The 21,419-nt window shown below is 43.6% G+C and overlaps 1 protein-coding gene and 1 pseudogene across 6 annotated transcripts in view; one reads left to right on the forward strand and one right to left on the reverse strand.

Moving 5' to 3' along the window:
- LOC147613583 (uncharacterized) overlaps nt 1-20,825 on the reverse strand; it is a 60,309-nt gene extending 39,484 nt beyond the window's left edge. For 5 of the 6 annotated variants that reach the window (XM_086781591.1, XM_086781590.1, XM_086781589.1 and 2 more), the window contains exons 1-6: nt 20,458-20,825; nt 19,645-19,725; nt 17,389-17,407; nt 16,943-17,056; nt 16,612-16,811; nt 16,372-16,472 (exon numbers count right to left, since the gene is read on the reverse strand). In XM_086781591.1, the coding sequence (XP_086637717.1) occupies nt 16,372-16,472; nt 16,612-16,811; nt 16,943-17,056; nt 17,389-17,407; nt 19,645-19,725; nt 20,458-20,643 (701 nt within the window). In that variant the 5' untranslated portion in view covers nt 20,644-20,825. Of the gene's footprint in view, nt 1-16,371; nt 16,473-16,611; nt 16,812-16,942; nt 17,057-17,388; nt 17,408-17,669; nt 18,593-19,644; nt 19,726-20,457 lie in introns of those variants that run through there. The other variant, XM_086781592.1, reaches the window with a different exon arrangement.
- LOC147613584 (uncharacterized) lies at nt 13,699-14,473 on the forward strand (annotated as a pseudogene).
- Nucleotides 20,826-21,419: the final 594 nt, after the last annotated feature.

Raw genomic sequence — 21,419 nt, forward strand, 5'->3', positions numbered from 1 at the left:
TTTGAGTGTTGGAAAGCAGGCTATTGGGGCAGTATTGATGCAAAAGAGCAAGAAGCAATCTTATATGAGACCGGTTTACTATGTAAGTAAGACAATGTCAACAGACTTGGCATGAAGTAGAACAGTTAGTATGGACCTTGGTCTATGCAACAAAGAGACTGAAGTCCTACCTTATTAGTAAACCTTTTGTGGTCTTAACATCATGTTCTTTATTGCCTCATGCTCTAAAATATCCAGGTGATAGCCCCAAGCTTCAGAAGTGGATACTTGAGTTGCAACAGTTTGACATTAATTTTGTTAAGGAAGAGAATGTGCGTGCCAACATGGCTGACATGCTTACTTTTAAAGAAATCAATGTCAAAAATAGCACAAAGAAAGAGTTGGAAAAGAAGATTGTGCCTACTTCTGCTATGCATGAGGAATTACAGGATGTGGAAGGCACTTTGTACTTTGATGGGGCTTTTAAGAGAAGCATTGGTAAAGCAGCAATTGGTTTTGTTTTTGTGAACAAAGAAGGTGTGGAAACTTGGTTTGGCAGCCAAGAAGTGAATGTAAAGTCTAATAATGAGGCGGAATATGCTAGTTTATATTTGGGCTTGGAAGAATGTGTGAGAAGACAAGTTAAGAAGGTATTGATTAAAGGTGATGCAATGTTGATCATAAGGCAGGTGCAGGGTACATGGAAGGTAAACAAAGAAGGTATGAAAGGTTGGTTCTTCAAGGTGCGGAAGCTATTGAAGTCGTTTATAGCCTTTCAGATTTGGCATGTACCTAGAGACAAAAATGTGAGAGCCCATGAACTAGCAGAGGGTGTTTTTATGAGGGATTTGCATGCTTTGCAAGTGCTAGAGCCGAAGTATCTTGGGAGGGAATCCCTTCATGAGGAGGAACATGTATTGCAAACTGGCTTTGCAAGAAGGGAGTTGAATTCCAGGCAAAGGCATGAAATCACTAAGAGGGCTTTGCGGTATGTGTTGATCGGTGAGCATTTGTTTCACAAAGGGGTGGATGGCGTTATTCGGAGAGTTCTTCATTTGTTTTAAATGCGCAGCTTATGTGGCCCAGCATGAATAGAGATATTGTGCATTGGTGTAGAAGCTGCCATGAGTGTTAATTGTTTCAGAAAAAAACATTGATGCCAGAACCAATGAGGCACATAGTGAGCTATGGACCCTTTGAAAAGTGGGGTTTAGATGTGATAGGACCCCTACCAGGTACAAGGAATGGGAAACATTACATACTTAGTGCGGTTGATTATATGACCAGGTGGCCAGAAGCAAAAGCTAGTCGGGGTGCTTCTTCAAAGGATATTGGGGATTTTGTATTTAATCACTTATGTTGCAGGTTTGGAGTGCCTCTAGAGCTTGTAAGTGATCAGGGCAGGGAATTCAGAAATGATCTCATGAAAGATCTGGTCAAAAAATTGGAGATCAAACACAAGTTCTCTACTCCCTACCACCCCCAATGTAATGGCCTAGTGGAAGCTTTTAATGGGGTGTTACAGAAAATGTTATTCAAGCTTGTGGAAGAGCGTCCCAAAGACTGGGATACGTATTTGGACAGGGCATTATGGGCATGCAGGGTGACCCAAAAATCTGCTACAGGTTATACTCCTTTCCATTTGGTATATGGTGAAGAGTGTGTGCTCCCAGTCAATGTAATGCTACCATCTTTGGAATTTGTTTTAAAGCATGGTATGGCCGAGGATAAACGTGTCAAGGAAAGATTCATTTCTATGCACACCTTGTTATTGGATAGAGAAAGTGGCTTCTATGAGCGGTTGGGTCAGAGAAGAGCTGACATGTTTAATGAAAAGATTAAGGAGAAAGGGCTGCAGAAAGGTATGTTGGTTATGAGGTATAACAGTGCTTTGGATTCAACTTTTCAAACCAAGTTTAAAGTGAGATGGGAGGGTCCGTATGTTATTCAAGAGGTGTTTGACAATGGCAGTTATCAGTTGATGGATCTTGATGGAAAGTTACATAAGGCTCGAGTCAATGGTATTAGACTCAAGCCTTATGTCACGAGGATTATGTGATACTACAGTGCATGCGTGGAACACTTGAAAGTGTTCCATGCTAGTTGCTGCTCCCCCCCCATCCCCAACATGCCAGCCACCATTGCTTTCTCCTGCCTTCTTTGCCTTCCTCACCCCCCCTCCTCTTGATGGCTGCACTTCCTCTCCTTCGTGCGCCTCGCCGTTTCGAGCCTCCTCTGCCATCTAGACTGTTGCCCGGTGCTTCGTGGAACAGTCAACCCTGCCTGTTTCTTGGTGCTCCTCCACACATGTCAATGCTTACCCACTCGGCGTGCCTGTTGATCCTTTATCTCTAGCTATCATCATTAAGCTATAATTATAACCCTACTAGCCATAACCATCTCTCTTCCCTCATCTAGCTTTCACTAATCTACTTTTTTCTCAGTCCTGTGAGCTTTTCTTTGAAAACTAAGCATAGGGCCTTCAAGACAACTCAAAGGGCTCAGCCTATTCAAGCAAAAACGGCTTCAAAAGACGCTGCAAAAATGTAGTAGTAAAAATTCAAAATCGTTGCCTACAATTCGAATTCATCAAATTCCTTTTAGCCATTGATAATTGAGTGTACAAGGAGTAGGCGCATCAAAACTTGAAGCAAAGTATCCACTGGTTGCGGAGAACCAAGCATTTCATCAGTTTTAGCCCACCGTCCTTACGCAGGTGATTAGCACTAATCATATTCGGTTTTTTGGGGGGTTTCAAGCTTCAGATCACAAGCTTATGAGTTTTTCTAACTCTGATTTGCATCATTTCTCAAAACCCCTCTCATTTGGTGTATGATTCTCATCCTCCAAACTATACTAGTTTTCTGCCTATCATTTATTTTCGGTTGCAAAAAGGAGACTTATATTAAGCATGAATAAACCTTACAAAATCATGGCTGGAAGACAGTGCAAAACAAAACCTCATGCCAAAATGTAGGTTGATCTCAACCAATATGGGGCACAAAGATGCCAAGAGAGTCTTGTGGGGGTCGTTGAGAAAAAGATCCCTTGATCCCGCTCCCTCATGAAAACAATGCGCTTTGCATGCGCAGATTTGGAAGGTCCCTGTATATGAGCCCATGTCGCCATAAGAGTGTCTCAAAAGCTACTTGGCATATGGGGCAGGTGGGGTCTACTCCAAAAATCGTTCTCCACTAATTAGTGGGAAGGCTACCATGTAAGAATAACCAAAGAAGTGAGAGATTTGGCTCCTCTTGTATGAGTTTGAAAGTCTGTGGCAAAATCTCTTTTGAATCAATGGGGTGATGTTATAGCTTTCCCAATGTGGCCTGAGAGTAGGAGTCCTTTGAATCTGCCCAAGTAGAAGGAGCCTAGCATTACGGACACTGTAGTTGAAAAAACGCTTACTCTTAGTAAAAGTGATTGCATCAATCCACTCCCACTCACCAGAATCCCAATGAAGATATTTGATACGACATCTACCATACATCCATAACCACTAAGACCCATGCGTCACAATATTAGGTGGAAGGTCAACATGCCACTGCTTTCCTTAGGGTAATGCCCGGAATAATCTCCAACGTGTTACATTTCAACAAAAACATGATCTCCCTCCTCATCCTGATCTAGCAAGGCTAACACCTATAATGGCACTCTTGTCTTGGAGAAAACTCCCAGCCACCTAGAATGATGTTGATCGTGAAATGTGCCAATAATCCACTCATGAGGTATAGCTTCATCATTTTGATCGATTCGTCTAAGACTCCCTCTAAGGTGCTGGGTAGATACAAGTCTCCGATCCATAAGGAGACGTTTAAAAGCTTTCCAAGGAAATAACTATTGATGCACATCTCTCCCAGCCAAGCCACTGCATATATCCAAACGCACCCATAGGTCATCCAACCTCATTTCTAATGAGGTTATTCCACATAATGGGCTGTCTATCACCCTCATCCACTAATGTAGGAAGCCTCTGTCTCCAAAAAGGTCTCATGCTACTCCACGCTCTGATAATGGTAGCTATAAGTGGAGAAGAGGTGGCCTATAGGCTATTACATACTCTACCTTAGTGAAACTAAAGTGTGAACTGAGCATCCAATCTCCACCACCACGAGGTGTACAACCAGAAATGTGGAACATAAAAAAAAACTTCCAAGACTCGGTATCTTGGAGGAATGCTCTGAGAAATAGCTTGCAAGGCAATGCCTTGCATTGTATATCCGGATCTACAATATTCAAGCCCCCTTCATGTATGGAGTGTATAATAGTCTCCCAAGCCACTCTGGCCCGAGTGTCTAGTGAACCATCCAAATTTGACCAAAGAAAGTTCCAGACCAATCTTTGCAGTGGGCCAATGCATTCATGAGAGAACCACCGACAAGAGGCAAGGCAAGCAATACTTGGTTAACCACCAAAGCTCCGGAGGCTAGATCCAATATCCTAGAACTCCAATGAAGAGGTTTCTTCCTAATGCTCATAAGTATTGGTGCAGACTATTGTGCACGCGAAATTTCAACCCCAACTTGAAACCCAAAATATCAAGCAGTACAATCTTTGTCAATCCAAGTAAACTTGAGCTCTACACCCCAATTGACTCTTTGGGAGTCACTAATCCAAAAGCCAACTGACTTATGCCAATTAATGAGAGCCCCTGCAACCAAGCAAAACTCCTCCAAAGCAATTTGAAAGGAACATAAACATATGTGTGAGGTGTAACTTGGTTGAACACAATGCTAATCAATACACTTAAAGACACCAACATTTAATGGACAACATGCTCAATACAAGAAGTAATTTGCTGAATTGACAAGAGACGCTGTGTGGATTTTTATATGGTGCAACTAGCCACCCCCAACAGGTCTTTGTTTTTACTAGATGCTGTTTTTGCCACTGTACATATGGGTGTTGTTGTGGCTGGAATAAGCACCAGTTTTGTGGCCTTGTACATATGGTTTATGGTTTGCCTATGTACATACGTTTGTGGTTACCTATGTTCATAAGGGGGCTATATGATGTCCGAGAGCTTATGTATTCAGGAGGTGAACATGTGTCCAAAGTGGTGGTCAGTAGGCTCATATGATGGTGTCCTCCTATTGTGCTTTACAACTTATCCTTTGAAGTCCATGGCTGTGAGATATGGCTGTTTGAAGTTTGAGGCTATGTGATTGCAGCCTAAATTCCATTGGTTTTAGCTCATTTGGAGGGTATGCAGGTAGATGGATGCTATGTAAGACCACCTGCTTGATGGAGGTGTATATGGTGTACGTGTTGTGCTTTACAGCACTCCATTTGACCAGTTGAAGGTGGCAAAGTATGCCATGAGGCTGCAACTTTTATTCTAAGTGCCACTATGGGATGGAGAGTCCGATAAAGTGTGGGACCATTCAGTTGTAAAGTGGGTACTATGAGCTTACCGGTGTACTTTCTTGCTCTGGAATTGAAGCCTAGACACTCAAGTTACAAGCTTGGCAATATTGATGTACAAGAGGGTTGCGCTAACAAATAATGGCTCTTTTAGACTAAAAAACAAAAACTTTCCAGAGAGCGTGTTTTTGGGCATTTTAGTGAACCTACCTACCTTCAACGGCGGGTATCTTCCCCCATCGAACTCCGTTTTATGCATATGAGAGTTCTACGGACATCTACTCGAGATGAGCTTCGCAAGGAAGGTGTCGGCTTGGGATGATTGCGATGTGGTTGTCATCTAGGAGGACTTTTGTTGGATGTTCCAAGGGGGTAATCATAAGTTTTTTCTGTCTGGGTGTGTGTATACATCTCAAGGTGTGTGAGGAGGAATATACTATAGAGGCAATAGATACTCTCCCGTTTTCTTTCGGTAAAAATCACTGACATGCTGCAATGTGGAAGCCACACTCCCTTGCCATCAAAAAAGTCATGAGATCTCCATACATCTATCACCTATCGTGAAAGCTCTACATCTGAGTAGAAATGCTTAGGAATATGCACACAAGGAGTAGAACCATGGTATCCTGGATCTCTAATACATAAACCCATGGGCAATGATCAGATTTGGAGGTGGCAGGTGCTATGAGTGTACGTCCTCCCCTATCAAGAACCCAATCATCAACATAGAAGCGATCTAAGCGTGCATAGATGCAAATTGCATCCCTCCTCTGCTCATGTCCATAATAATGCATAGAATATGTATAAAATGATGAAAATGATGAAAAAAGTACCAAAAAAATCATAGTAAATATCTTGATAAATACTAGATGATATATGGGTTCCTGCAATGGTCTAGATGCTATGCATGAATGATGTGCAATATGCAGGATGCTTTCTGATGCAAACCCTAAGGTGTCTACTGACTATATATGCATGAATGTGTCTCTCTAAGTGGGTTAAGGGACTTAGACTGACTGACTTACTTACTATGGCTGAGAATGACGTATGTAGCTCGTGCTTGACTTATCCTGGACTAAGGATTACAATGGGGTCACGGCATAAGACAAATATCATCCTACTGGGTTCTAATATTGTTACAATGTTGCATTGATGATGATGACATTCCCTCCTGCTTAGCTTGGCGGCAGGTTCATGGCTTCCAAGTAGTCCGCCAACAACCGGGGGTACTCTTGAAAGAACTCCTCGTCTAGCCATACGGCTTCGTGGGTGCCTCGATCTCGGAATTTCATATAGAACTGACATATCCGTCAACCGGAACCATGCTTCCAACGATGAAGAAGAATCTACTCGGGCTCGATGACTTCTGCTTTGTCTACCACGTCTGGTTGCTGTTCATTTGAAACATCAAACACTTTTGGTCCAACATATGGTTTTAGCCAAGAAACATGGAAAACATCATGCATTGTCTAGCTGCTAGGCAACTTTAACTTCATGGAGACATCACTTATCTTCTTAACTATTGGAAAAAAGGGCCAAAACTACAAAATGAAAGCTTGGGACAACGTTTGCCCACTTGTTTCAAATCTTTGTTTCATGATCCGCAAATAGACCCAATCCCCTTCCTTGAAGTGGACATCTCGTCAAGACTTATTCGCATGTCTGCTATATGCTTCCTGTGCTTTGGTCAAGCGGTCCTTGACTGACTCAATAATCTCGGAAAATGCTTCTGTGGTTTTATTAGCCTCTAGAGATCGAGACACTAATCTCGTCAAAAGACCAAAGGCTGCTTCATATGGAGTCCATCCGACACTGGATGAAATTCAAGATAGCTTGGACCAATGGAAGATAATGTTCCCATTTGGACTGTTGGTCATGACAATATGACTTGAGAACATCAAAGGCTAACCAACCAAAGGCTGCTTCATATGGAGTCCATCCGACACTAGATGAATGAGTGTCGTTCAAGATAGCTTGGACCAATGGAAGATAGTGTTCCCATTTGGACTACTGGTCATGACAATATGACTTGAGAACATCAAAGGCCAACCGACCAAAGGCTGCTTCATATGGAGTCCATCCGACACTGGATGAATGAGTGTCGTTCAAGATAGCTTGGACCAATGGAAGATAATGTTCCCATTTGGACTGCTGATCATGACAATATGACTTGAGAACATCAAAGGCCAACTGGATATAAATTTCTCTTTGGCCATCTGTCTGTGGATGGAATGCACTAGACAACTGCAACTTAGTTGTCAAATAATGCCCTCCAAAAATGCGAGGTAAACTTGGAATCTCTATATGATGTTATGGTGCTAGGCAAACCACAAATTGGGTACCAATGCTTAAGAAACAGATGGGCTACGTCCTCGGCTATGGCCGTATGCTTGCATGGGATGAGTATGCAAAATTTACTAAAGCGATCCACAATGGTGAAACATTGAGTGTTACGAGATCCGGTGGATGCTGGTAAAGGCCCTACAAAGTGCATAGATATGTCGATGAAAGGTTCGTCGGGGATAGGCAAAGGTTGAAGTAAACCAGCCTTCTTTGTATGTGGAACCTTTACTTTTTGACAAATCTTACAGGCTTGAACATGTGAATATACATCACGCCTCATCTTTGGCCAATAAAAGGACCGTTCTAATTTTTGGAGGGTACTGTTGATATCCCTATGTCCTCCAACTAAGGAGTGATGGACAGAAGAAGAGCGGAACGCTTTTCGCGAATGACACAGAGGCGGTTCTTGAAGAACAACCAACCGTTTTGTACTGAATAATGGCCTGGCTCCGAATTGAGGGCCAAACTGTACTGAGTACCAAACTCGGGGGGGTCGACATATTGGTCTTTCATGCTATCTAAGTCCTCCTCGTGATTTCGAGAATGGTAGATTCTTGGACTGCCTGGATGCTGGCCTTTCGACTAAGAGCATCTGCTACTGGGTTATGCTTACTAGGGATGTATTCCTCCAAACTGTTGGAAGAGTTGACTCCACTTGGCCTGTCAATCACTCCATTGGGAACTGGGCATGGTTTGAAGCCACTTAAGTGCTTGGTGGTCTGTTTTGACTGTGAAAACCTGTCCATAAAGAAAAGGCTTCCAATGTTTGAGTGTTGTGATCACACCCAAAAGCTCTTTGTCATATACATTATTGAAGGTTGCGGGTGCATTTGTAATCCCAAAAGGCATGACTACGAACTCGTAGTGACCACGCTCTGTCCGGAAAGCTGTTTTTGGAATGTCAGCTTTGAAAATGCGGACCTAATGGTAACCACTCTTGAGGTCGATCTTAGTGAAAAATTTAGCACCGTCTAAACGCTCCAAAATGTACTCTATCGTTGGCATAGGAAACTTATTCTTGATGGTGAGTTTATTTAATGCCCTGTAGTCTACACAAAGATGTGCAGACTTGTCCTTCTTTTGGACAAATATGATAGGTGCAGTAAATAGTGAGGAAGAAGGCCGAATGAATCCGACTCGAAGAAGCTCAGATAACTGTTTTTCTAACTCGCCCTCTAAAGTCTTGGAAAGACGATAGGGAAACCTGTTAGGAGGATCTGATCCAGGGACCAAATCAACATGATGGTCCTCGAGGCGAGAGGGTGGGAGACTGGGTGGGAGATCGTCCCTAAGCATAATGTCCTGATGTCTAGACAAGAGGTCTGCTAACTAAGGGACTTAGGATGAGATGGATGCTACCGATGAGGTAAAGGCTGTTTGAGCACGAACATAAAGTAGTGCTCCTTTTGCTCCCTTGCAGATAGCTCGTCTGGCCTGGAGATGCGAAATCAATGGGATACCAAGAATGCTTCTATCCCCACGAATCATGACAGGCTCAAGAAAACCTTTACATATAGTAAAAGTGTCTTGGCCCCAATCGAGAATAGGCTCATACTGACGGAACCACTGAATTCCTAAGATCATGTCACACTCACCAGTGATCTGCAGCAAACGTGCAAACTCCGGAGAAGGTACCTGAGAACTTTCCTCTGCATTCTCTCCAACATTCACCGGAGTGTAGCTTGCATCAACATCAAGCCTTTGACGTTTTTGTTGCTCCGAGGCATCTGAAGCATAACCCACATCCTTCTCGATCATCTCCTCAATAAGATCCATGTTAAGGCTATTGGCAGCCATGCCACCAACAGCAGCAGCTGGGTCATCCAAATCCATGTACAAAAGCAAAGAAAACCCGTTCTCTCAAACCCTAATTCAGCACCTGAAAACCCTAATTCAGCACCTGCAAACCCTAATTCAGCAGTCTGCTGCAACTGACCACCAAGCCTCGAGGAGCGACAGCCTCCCTCTCCCTCCTTCCTCTGTCTCGCTTTGGCTCCTTCTCTCGGTGAAGTAGCAGTTGGTTGCCAAGAAGCCTCTCCCTCTTGCTCTCTCTGTCTCTCTCGACACTATCTTTCTCTCTTTCACTCACACACTCTCTCTCTCTCTCACAGACCCTCTCTCTCTCTCTCTCTCTCTCTCTCTCTCTCTCTCTCTCTCACACACAAACACACACACTCACACACTCAGAAGGGGATGTACAGTCTCTCTCTCTCTCTCTCTCTCTCTCTCTCTCTCTCTCTCTCTCTCTCACACACACACACACACACACACACTCACACACTCAGAAGGAGATGTACAGGGAAGACGTGCAGGACAGAAGTCGCAGGTCTGAAGAAGAAGACGTGCAGGTCGCAATGTGTAGGTCTTGAGCGTAGGCGAACAGAGTCGAGCAGGTCGCAGGCGAGCAGTCGAGAAGATCACCACGGTTCTACAGTCATCTCTCTCTCTCTCTCTCTCTCTCTCTCTCTCTCTCTCTCTCTCTATATATATATATATATATATATATATATATACACACACACACACACACACACACACACACACACACACACACACACAGCATGAGACACGAGCACAGCTACAGCGTGAGATTGCCATTGGGACTCACACACACAGATAGGCCAAGATGATCTTTAGGCGCCTTGTGAGAAGGAAGAAACGAGCCTACCTGGCTAAGTTAGAGGAGGAGATCAACCAACTCTTCTTGGGGAAGGACATCAAGAGGGCATGGAAGATATTTCAGGAGAGACAGCCTGGTACTCCGATTACTGCACCTGAGGCATGGCATGCTTATGCTAGAGAGCTGTATGATGCACCAGGACAGCCCCCCACCCCCCTCCACTGGGAGCTATACCGGCTAGCAGCACCTTTTTACTATGCGGATGGTGCTAGATGCGATGGACAGGCTATAGAATGAAAAGGCCCGGGATCATGATGGGCTAGTTGGAGAGCACTTCTCATATGCACGTGACACTTTGGCTCCACTGATTGTACATGTGTTTAATCGTGCCATTTGTGAGGGTTTCCCGGCAAGCTGGACAGAACATACCATTGTACCACTCTTTAAGAGTGGGGACCCCATGGTACCAAGCAACTACAAGACGATCATGATTGGTCATTACTTGGCCAAACTATATGGCTCTATATTGGAGTCAGAGCTGAGCCGATGGGCAGAGAGGCATGGTCACCGAGCACAGGGACATGCCGGCTTCAGGAGAGGATTTACTACCTTGGATCACATACTTACACTTCGGGCACTTATTGAAGAGGGCAGGGCACAAAAGAGAAGGATATGCTGCTGCTTTGTGGACTTACACAAAGCCTTCGATACCGTACCACGTGCCAGGCTTATGCACGGATTGCAGGACATAGCCTTCGATACCGTACCACGTGCCAAGCTTATGCACAGATTGCAGGACATTGAGGTACCTGAGGATATGCAGTGGGGGATATATGCTTTGTATGAGTCTATGACAGGCATAGTCCAAGCTCCAAGCGGACTATCCGATATGGTGACCAACACGATAGAGGTGAAGTAGGGATGCCCGCTATCACCCACCCTCTTTGGACTGTACATGGATGTGGTCTCCAATTATGTAGACAGATTGGGAGGCCTAGGGGCATGCCTGGCAGGGGTCTTGATACCCATCTTGTTATATGTAGATGATACTGTTCTAATCTCAGACTCTTCGGAGGGATTACAGAGACATTTGGATCATAGTAACAGGGGACGGAGGGGACAGAGGGGACGGGACGCGGAAACGCCGTCCCGAAACGGCATGGCGCTCCGACACGGTCTAGGGACGGGCGGGATGCCTCGGGCGCTTGCATCACAAGGAGATGGCGTCTCGGGAACAGCGGAACGAGCGTGCGCTGTCGGGGACGGGTCTAGAACGGGAAGGCGGGATGCTTTTTTTTTCGCTGGTTTTTTGCGCCGTTTTTTTCACTTTTTTCCCGCCATTTTTTGGCCGTTTTTTCTACCGCTTTTGCCCGTTGGTGGCTGGCAACTACGCCCGTTTCCTCCAGTTGGCACTGTGGCCTACCGTCACCCGTGACTTGGAGCCCTCAGCCGCCTATAAGGCTTGAGCTCTCCTCTCTCTCTCTCTCTCTCTCCCACTCTCTCACTCTTGGCCAGCTGCCCCACTCCCTCTCCCCACTCTTGAGCTTAAGCAGCAAGCGCTCTCTCTCTCCTCTCTCCCACTCCCTCTCTCTCTCTCTCTCTCTCTCTCTCTCTCTCTCTCTCTCTCCCACATGCCTCTCTCTCTCTCTCTCTCTCTCTCTCTCTCTCTCTCTCTCTCCCACATGCCTCTCTCTCTCTCTCTCTCTCTCTCTCTCTCTCTCTCTCCAGTATGGTACAGGATGGAGCTAGCTAGGTTGCATATCATGATTGTATACTCCATGCATATAGCTTTGCATTCTCCTAGTAGTAGAGCTCCATCCCCTCCCCCACTCATTGTACTTATTGCACACCTAGATTCAGCTTTTTAGTTCAGTACTTTTTCATTTTGTTGGGATGACAGAGGATACCCCATACAGGTACACCGATTTGTCTCATAGGCCGAGTTCGGTCTTTTGGAAGACGTTAATAAAATCTCTCTCTCTCTCTCTCTCTCTCTCTCTCTCTCTCTCTTTGTTGCTGGAGTTTTCCTCCCAGATGTTATCCATTAGGAGCTCCTGGTACCGTATTTTTCCTCATAGTTGTTTCAGTTTCAGTTAGTTGTTTAGTTGTTTTTAGCTTTCCTTACACAGACATTGTATCAGATCCACCAATTGTTGTAACCTTTTTGGTCTCATAGGTCATTTTGGCCTTTTGAAGACGTTAATATATCATTTCATTTCTCTCTCTCTCTCTCTCTCTCTCTCAAGTCTCAAGCCGCAAGCTTTCTCTAGGCTCTAGCCTCTTAACTTTTAAGCCTCAAGCCTTAAGAGCTCTCTCTCTCTCTCTCTCTCTCTCTCTCTCTCTCTCAACTTTCACCCTCTCTGATGGCATCTTCTTCACAAGCAACCTTCGGCTCCACATGTCGTGGTGGTGCTAGAAGAACCAATGGTTGGTCATGGTGGGAAGAGGTTAATGCCAACCGCCCTAGAAGTGGAGTAGGTTCACGCCCGTGGTCTTGCAAGCTTTGCCCCTATAGGTGCCCACACCTGCGCGGCGACAGAGTACACTTGTGGGAAGTTGGGATCCTAAGAAGAAGGAAGAGGTTGATAGAGCTGTGCTTCGTTTCTTCTTCCATGACCATATTGCTTTCCATACTTCTAGGTAAGCCTTGACTCTTCCCTCTTGACATGATTTTTCTAAGTTTCATTCTTGAAAGTTCACTTGTTTCTTTTTGTAATCAGATCAGAGTACTTCAAGGCTATGGTGACAAGGATTGAGAAGTATGGTCCAAACTACACCCCCCCATCATTGGAGTCTCTGTGCACCACATTGCTCGACAAGGAGAAGCGCCTTGCCGAGCAAGCTGCAAAGAACACAAAGCGGCTATGGGCAAAGAATGGAGTGTCACTCATTGGAGATGGATGGAGTGACACACGAAAGCGGTCCCTCCATGGTCTCGTTGCATATTCCCGTGGCGAGATGTACTTTATTTCTTCACATGATGCCTCAGGGACAAGGAAGAGTGCAAACAGGGCATGTATCCACACATGACTGTGTCATATTGTATGGCACATTGTTTGAACAATCGTTTAAAGGATATTGGAAAGATGTCATGGATTGAGTCAATCATTCAGGAGGCCAATCAAATGGTCACATTTGTCTTGAACCACCAGTTCCTCCGCCACGAGTTCTCCAAGAAATCAAGGCTCTCACTTCTCAAATACTCAGACACCTGATTTGCCTTCAACTTCTTGATGCTGGCCCGCTTGAGGGAGTACATTGGTGCATTGAGGCAGCTCTTCATCAGCGACGAGTTCACCACTTCTACATCGGCTTCGACAGCCATAGGCATATTATGCAAGGAGCATGTAGAGAGCACTTCCTTTTGGGAGGATGTGAAATGCATTGATGCTATGGTGAGGCCTATTGTCCACTTGTTGAGGCTTGTAGATGCTATGCAGCCATGCATCGGGAAGGTGTATGAGGCAATGGATAGAATGATAGAGAAGTTGCAAGAGTTAGCCCGATGAGGACAGATACGAGGAGATTCGTTCCTTATGTGTGACGAGATGGAACTCCTATGCCTCTCCTATGCATGCAGCTGCATATATGGTGGACCTTGAGTTTCAGGGTAATGGACAGGAGAGTGACAGAGAGATCAATGATGGTTGGAGGTGCATCTTGGATCGTCTAGTGCCAGATGGAGGCATTAGGCGCAAAATCAAAGACCAGCTTGCTGCATACAGGTCCTTTCGTGGTGCTTTTGGTTGTGCGGATGCACAAGAGGATAGGTTGAAGGTTGGGGCTGCTTTGTGGTGGGAAGACTATGGTTCAGATGGGCCTGAGTTGCAACACTTGGCTATCCGCATTCTCAGCCAAGCTGTAAGCTCCTCTTGTTTGGAGCAGCTTTGGAGTTCTTACAACCATATTGCATCAAAGAAGAGGAACCGCCTTGGTGTAGAAAAGGCCAATGATCTTGTCTTTGTAAGCACACCCTTGCGAATGCTTTGCAAGGGTGCGACTGCAAAGGCAGATCCCTTTACTCAGTGGGAGATGGAGCAGGAGGAGGGAAATGAGGAGGTGGAGACACAACAGAGTCCAGAGGATGATGCCACTACCTTTCAGATTGGTCATGTAGGCAGCCATGATCATGACATCAGTACTTCTCATGCTCCAGCCTCTGATTGAGCATTGCAGGCTCTATGATTTATCATTTAGGTATGTTTCATTGTTTTTACTTTTGAGTCTTGACTCAGCACTTTATGTGCATTGTAGACACTAGTCTTTTGTTATTTGATAGTGATCATCATTCCATGCTTGTATATTGGTTTGAACTTTGTCGGTGTACTTATTAGCGCCTGTTTGGTGTTTGCGCCACGTATTGTACATTTAAAGTGATGCCTTGAAAATTCAAAGGAGGCAGCAACAGCTAGATTAGCTCGAGGGCATGCAACCTTCGGGGTACTTGAGAGGCAGTGTGCACACCAAATTGTGGCTATTTGATACACTTGTCACACCAACCCTCCTATACGGAGCTCCAATTTGGGGGCCCAGCATACATCATAGATCTCAGAGACGGACGGATGAGGAATGGAGGCATATGGAGAGACCATGATGATTGCCCGCATGATTCGGAGCAAATCATCGGTGCCACATGAGATTGTTCGGGCTCAGTTGGGTGCCGCACTAGAGTAGTGACCGAGGGCCTATTCCAGGCAGTTACCTTTTTACGTCTATGGGAGCTCCCTCAACAGAGGTACTCCCGATTGGCATTGACCTCATCCATACAATTGGCAGAGGATGGAGATACTCATTGCTGGTATGCTCAGATGAGATCACGGTTTGACCTACATGGTTTGAGGATAGAGGCACTCCCACCCTTTCAGTACAGCTTGGATTGTCCGTTTTTGGATCTCACCCGCTTAGAGCAGAATCGCGTGATTACGATGGATATCATCAGAGTGGACACAGAGAGGACATGGACTAGTCCCCTTGAGCCCTTAGGCACGAAAATGGCTCATTACAAGAGCCATTTTCTGCACCTCTCACAAGATGGTTTTATCACCCGCCCGGCGTACATGGATGTACACCTATCACATGGGATACGTTGTGCCATTGGACAGATCTAGACCTCATCACACTAGCTGCGGATTGAGACAGGGCGATATGTGCATCAGATCTCGGATGACCGCATTTGTCAGCTATGCTACCAGGAGGCAAAGACAGAGGAGCACTACATTTGACGATGTACATTTGTGCATAGCACATATTTATCATTTGCGGTATCATGTAGAGTTACTTTAGTAGACTGTCACGGGAAAGCCTGAAACTCCAGCTAGAGGGTCGGATGCTGGGTCGAAGCCGTGCTGCCACCGTGCAAAGAAGGCTTGGGTTGTACGCAGTGCAATGGGGCTCAAGTGCATGACAAGATCAGACGCCGTTGGTGAGTCAAACTCAACTTGGTAGTAGCCACGCCCCAAAGGATGAATATTTGTAATTGGACTCCTCATAATCAATCCCAACATGACACCGTATGATAGGCACAAACATAAACACCAATAACACTAGCTCAGTATATAACACGAAATCACCCGCAATACCAATAACACTAGCATGCCCCCAAATGTGCATACACCAATAACACTAGCCTGTTAGTATTTAATAATGGAATCACCCATGATACCAACTACTAGCATGGTGCAATGGTATTTTAGGCATCCCGAATCTACTATACAACTTAAAAGTATCTATCAAACAACTACGAGGCTTTTATGGGAGTGTAGTGCCCCCGATTGGTTAAGATCTCCCTACCTTTAGGCTTGAGATCTCCCTTGTATGATTAATAGAAGTCTTTTCTGGAAAAAAAAATGAAGATTGCTGCCCTAAAGAGGGAGATTGAAAAGCATCCAAATGGGCTGTGGTTCCATAGGAGACCTTGAGTGCATCAATCAAAGAACAATATACTTTGCAGATCCATTTGTAGTTATAAGAAAAGAAATTGTGTAGCGCAAGATACTTGGTCTTGACTGTCAGACTCAATGAAATGATTCAAACCTCACAGTCTAAACTCACAGGATAGTTCCCACCTTTGCAGCACATTTTGTAGAGTCTCCGTTGTTTCCTTGTTGAGGTTGAAACAGAGTTCATCCTCTGATACGAAATTTGTGTTTTCATTCAAACAAAGCTCCTGTTTCAGAAAAAATAAACAAAAGCGTGAGATTGCACAAACTCAACTCTGCACAAGAAACTGTACTCTTTTAACTTCAAAAGCTTCCAGAAATCACAAAGCAGAATATACAATCTGTAACCTAAACAAAGGTACACACCAGCTCTTTCATCACTTGAGCTAAACCAAGGTCAATGCTACTGACTGCTGCAGAGTTGTCTTGGTTTTGTGCAAGTAAACCAGACCTTCCTTTCTTGACTTGAAGAGCTTCAAAATTCTGACCAAACTTTTTCTGGTACCTTCTATAATCATCTTCACTAGAAAATGCATCAGGCTTTCTTCCTTCCTGTTGCTCACTGGCTGCAAACCAGGTGAACCTTTTAGAACTCAGGTTGGAAGTGGTTAGAAAATGCTGCAAACAAGCTGAGTAGAGTGTTGTGAAAGATTTGAGTTGGACTGAAAATTTTCATAGGGGAATACTTGAACCATGCCTTTCTGCAAGACATGCACTCGGTTTTCCTCCACAAACAGTTTCTTTTTGTGAGTTTTCTTTGCTGCCCCTTTGCAATGTTTTACAGCTTCTGCAGTGAGTTTCACAAGACCATCTGAAATTTCAACCACCAGTAATGGTCAGTTGAAACTTGCAAGCACACTAGTAAATATTGCTGTGATATTTGGGAGTACCAAAAATATGAACATAAAGGCTCATCTTCGAGGATGGAAGGAAGACAAGACAACACGTGTGTGTGCGTGGGTGCAAAGAGAGAGGTTTACGCATGCACAATTATGATTGTGTATATAGCAGGTAGCGATGGGCAGGTGTAACAAGAGAAGGTAACAAGAGAGGCAAAGTCACATAACTAGAGGTTAAAATGAGAGTGAGTTTTAAAATATGAATCAGGCAAAAAGACAGAATTGAAGGGACATAGCTTCTGACCTTTCATAGACTTGATGAGCTGCAATTTGTCACACAGAATTAAGTGATGAGTTTGGGTTTTAAAGAACCAAACCGAAACTACAAATCACTCTCATACAAACGAAAAACTGAAAAGACCACAAATTACTAAATTCTAATTGGCCTATCCTCCCCTTAAGAAAACCTTGCCTTATGATTATTATTATTTTTTACAGGGATGTGACTCCTTGAACAAAGACAGTATCTCAACTTCTAACACTGTAACACAACACCACAAAGGAATTCCTGGAGTACATGCTCACCAAGTTGTAAAGGTTGACCCTGAAAGTCTCAAAAGAGGACCTCATTCCATTTTTTGACAGTACGTGTGTTTGATGGTGTGTTTTATGTCATCAGTGTGCATTCCAGCCTCTAAATTCTCAGGTTGTTAATAATTTCTCCGGACCACACAAGATCTCTTTTTTTCCTACTTAGCTGAAGGTTTATTGTAACACCTCTTCCATTGTTAAAACTGATTGCATCTTGCTGGATCAGCTGCTCCTCTATCAAGCATTTGTCATACTCATCCACTTAACTTCCGACCCACGTGGCATTGATACTGAAGTGTCACATGACTGAGCGGAAAGACTAAACATATGATTAATGCTAACCACATGAGAGATTAACGCTAACCAAAACTGAGCAAGACACAATAAAGAAGAAGAGATAGACGTTCGTTTCCGCCCGCGTCTTCTCCTGCACGCTGCCCTTCCTGCATGTTTCTTCCACCTCCTGCCCACCCCCCTTCTTCCTGTGCGCCCCCACCTTCAACCTTCCCATTGGTGTGATAAAATCTCACATCAAAAGGTAGACAGGAAGCAACGGATCTGGAAATCTTTTCAAACATGATAGGTGATGCGGAGGTTTTGTATATATGGAGGATGCCCCATCAAAGCCTATCAGCAACTTGTCCAGGCCTCGCTCATGGGGTTTTGGTCGATCAAAGAGGAGGGTACTGTGGGCACTCTGCCCCACGCATTTAACCAGCAGCGGGTAAATGTGTGGTTCACCAGTTCCACCGAATACTCTAAATGTTGATGCACGATAGACCTATAGTGGCTCGATATGAATGAAATGAGACACACAAATCGCACCATTTTTCACTAAATGGTGAAAGTTTTTCTGCCTCCTCTTGAATCCCTACTGGAAAGAGACATTCAGACGAGCATCTTACCAGCAATACAGACATTCTTAAAACACTTCCTTATGACATGTGCTGTGGATGGACTTAATTACACCCCAAACATTAAAAAAACTTAGAAAAATGAGCATTTTCTACGTGTTTAGCGTTACCCATTACAAGTATATATACTTGCCTCAAAAAATACCTTGCCCAGACTTCAGATAATTTATTCAAGTCATTTGAAACAACTAATGTTTTATAGAGAAGCATAGAGCTCTCTTTGGTCTCTAGCGATTGTATTCTTGCCACCACATGGCCTGTTTGCTTTGAGTACCACATGCCAGATTGGCTTAGCCATGAGTGAATTATTTGCAAGAGTCTTCTCCTGTACTGAGACACGAACTCGTATTACGGTAACATTCTTCATACTTGTTAGAAATCATCTTTTCATGAAATAATGACTAACAAGTTTTCTCCTCGTTGCAAAAGATCCAAGCACTTTGTCATATTATGTCACATCATCCTTGACATGCCTCCAAATGTAATCCAGCCTTGTGCGTCTACCTAAATAAGAATCCTCCACCACAAAGGTTTCTAACAAAGCTGGAGGCAGTCTGACTTGTGCTAGATGAAGTTTACTCTGTGCATCTCATGTATATGACTTGGTAGGTAGTTCTAGGAAGAATACTTTTAAATACACCTTCATTTGGTCCCCATATATCTACTAAAACCAAGTCATCCCAAAATCAAATAGTCTTTGATAGATCAAGAGAAGCTAAGGATACTTGAAGAGGTGTATCTTTCAAATCGTTCCATTTAGTGGAAGATGTCTCCTCACATACCTCCGAGTTTGTATGAAGGGCTGTTTGAGGATGTCAGAAACTCCTTGCTGTTACCCGTACTCCCTTCTTATCTTAAGTATCGTGGGTTTAAAAACTACATGATAAGCTCTCTTACAGTAGTGTTGCATTAAAGACTGTTAAGCAAAAATAATTTTTAACCTAAAATCTTGGTTTCGATCTCATTGGCGTACAACTGCCTTTCTTTTTAATGTCAAAACATTGGCTTCCATAATAGAAAGTTCAGAAAGACCAAGCTTAATGACCCAAACTTGCCTCCATGCGAACATGTACACTGGTTGAAGCTGCCTCTACCTCATCCCGTGTGGCAACAGTTTCACAATCATCCCTTCCCAACTGCAAAAGCCAAGATTAATGATCAATTTTAATCATTTTATCAACTAGGCATTACAGACGTGATCTCAAACATGGCGATTGAAAGGAACAATGTGTTTTCTTTTTTAAAAAAAGCACTTAAACATAGATTTTCAAAAGATTGGCTTATAGAATACTCATGTCTATCATACATGCAGCTATTCTTAGAATTGTCGGAACTTTTATGTGGAAGCTTGCATACATCCTTGGAACGTGCCTGATGCTTATCTTTATAGAAACTGGTGTAAAAGGCTGTACTTTTCTGTCATGAATCAGCTTATGAAACTATCTAGAATGCATGCAGACAACGCCAATGAAAACTCTCATACTGAGAGCTTGTTACTGCACTTCCTTTTTTCTTTATTCCTTTCTTGTTTTTTTTTTTTTTTTTGCTTGCTATTGTTTTTCATTATCCCCCGACCAAAAGTCCTTGAAAATTTTGCATGTGAAGTGAGCAAAGGAAAATGTAGTTAACAAAAACAACCAAAAGCACACAGCTGATGCCATGGCCTTGAGGGCCAATCAGGCAAATAAAGCTCAAATATAACTGGATCTGCTAGCCTTCATCTTTGTGGAATGAAAAAACAAATGCCTGGTTTTTTAATCTGAATGACAGGTTTTGGTACCATACCACTTTTCCAAATGAGTGAAAGATTTTTGTGCTTTTTTCCCCAGAAAGGAAAGGAAAGGCATAGATTTCGGAAGCAGTCTTACCTCTTCGAAGGACGAGAGAGCTGCTTGGATGTATTTCGGGTCGAAGGGATTCCGGCGATGCCTGTGGTGCTCAACGTCATCGATGCAGGAGAAGATGGAGTAGACCACAGTTCCATCGCTGGCCGTGGAAGACTTTACCTTGTACAGCAACTTCCTGCTACGCCCTTTCTGGTTTGCCATGGCCATAGTGAAGCTCAGTCGGAGCTGTGTATAAACAGTCTGCTGCCAATGCAGTATGAAGGTGGTGATATGTGGCGCCTCGCACGTCTGAAAAGCGGCCGGGCGTGGTCATATGTCCGCCCTCGATGGAAGGCTGTATGTCCGGACACCTCTCCGCTCTGATTACAAAACAAAAAAAGAACACAAACTTTGTTGTCCTCCACTCTTTTATTTTTTGTTTTTATTTTTGGTTTTGGTTTAGCAATGAACCATTTGTTGAGGCCTTTGTTCTCCTCTCTTATGGGGATCGTTTGCTACTTTCTAACACACACATATATACATTTATACATACATACATACATACATACATATATGTATACACACACATACATACATACATATTTATATGCATGCATACATACATATATGCATATATACATAGATACATATACATATACATACATACATATACATATACATACGTATATACACACACATATGTATGTATGTATATGTGTGTGTGTGTGTATATATGTGTATGTGTTTATGTGTGTTTGTATATATATGTGTATACACACATACACACACATGTATGTACACACACATATATATGTACATATGTATATATTTATAATATATATACACACACATGTGTATGTATATACACACATATGTGCATATATACATACAACATATATATGGTATCTGAGCTCCCTTCCATGGAAATTTACTAGTTGAGTTAGGGCATCTATGTGAATGTGGGTGATTCATCTTTGATTATGACTTCCTTTTTGTAAGATTTA

Source organism: Cibotium barometz, chromosome 43 (assembly GCF_041138505.1).
Source record: "Cibotium barometz isolate CiBa-2024 chromosome 43, ASM4113850v1, whole genome shotgun sequence".
Classification (NCBI taxonomy): Eukaryota; Viridiplantae; Streptophyta; class Polypodiopsida; order Cyatheales; family Cibotiaceae; genus Cibotium; species Cibotium barometz.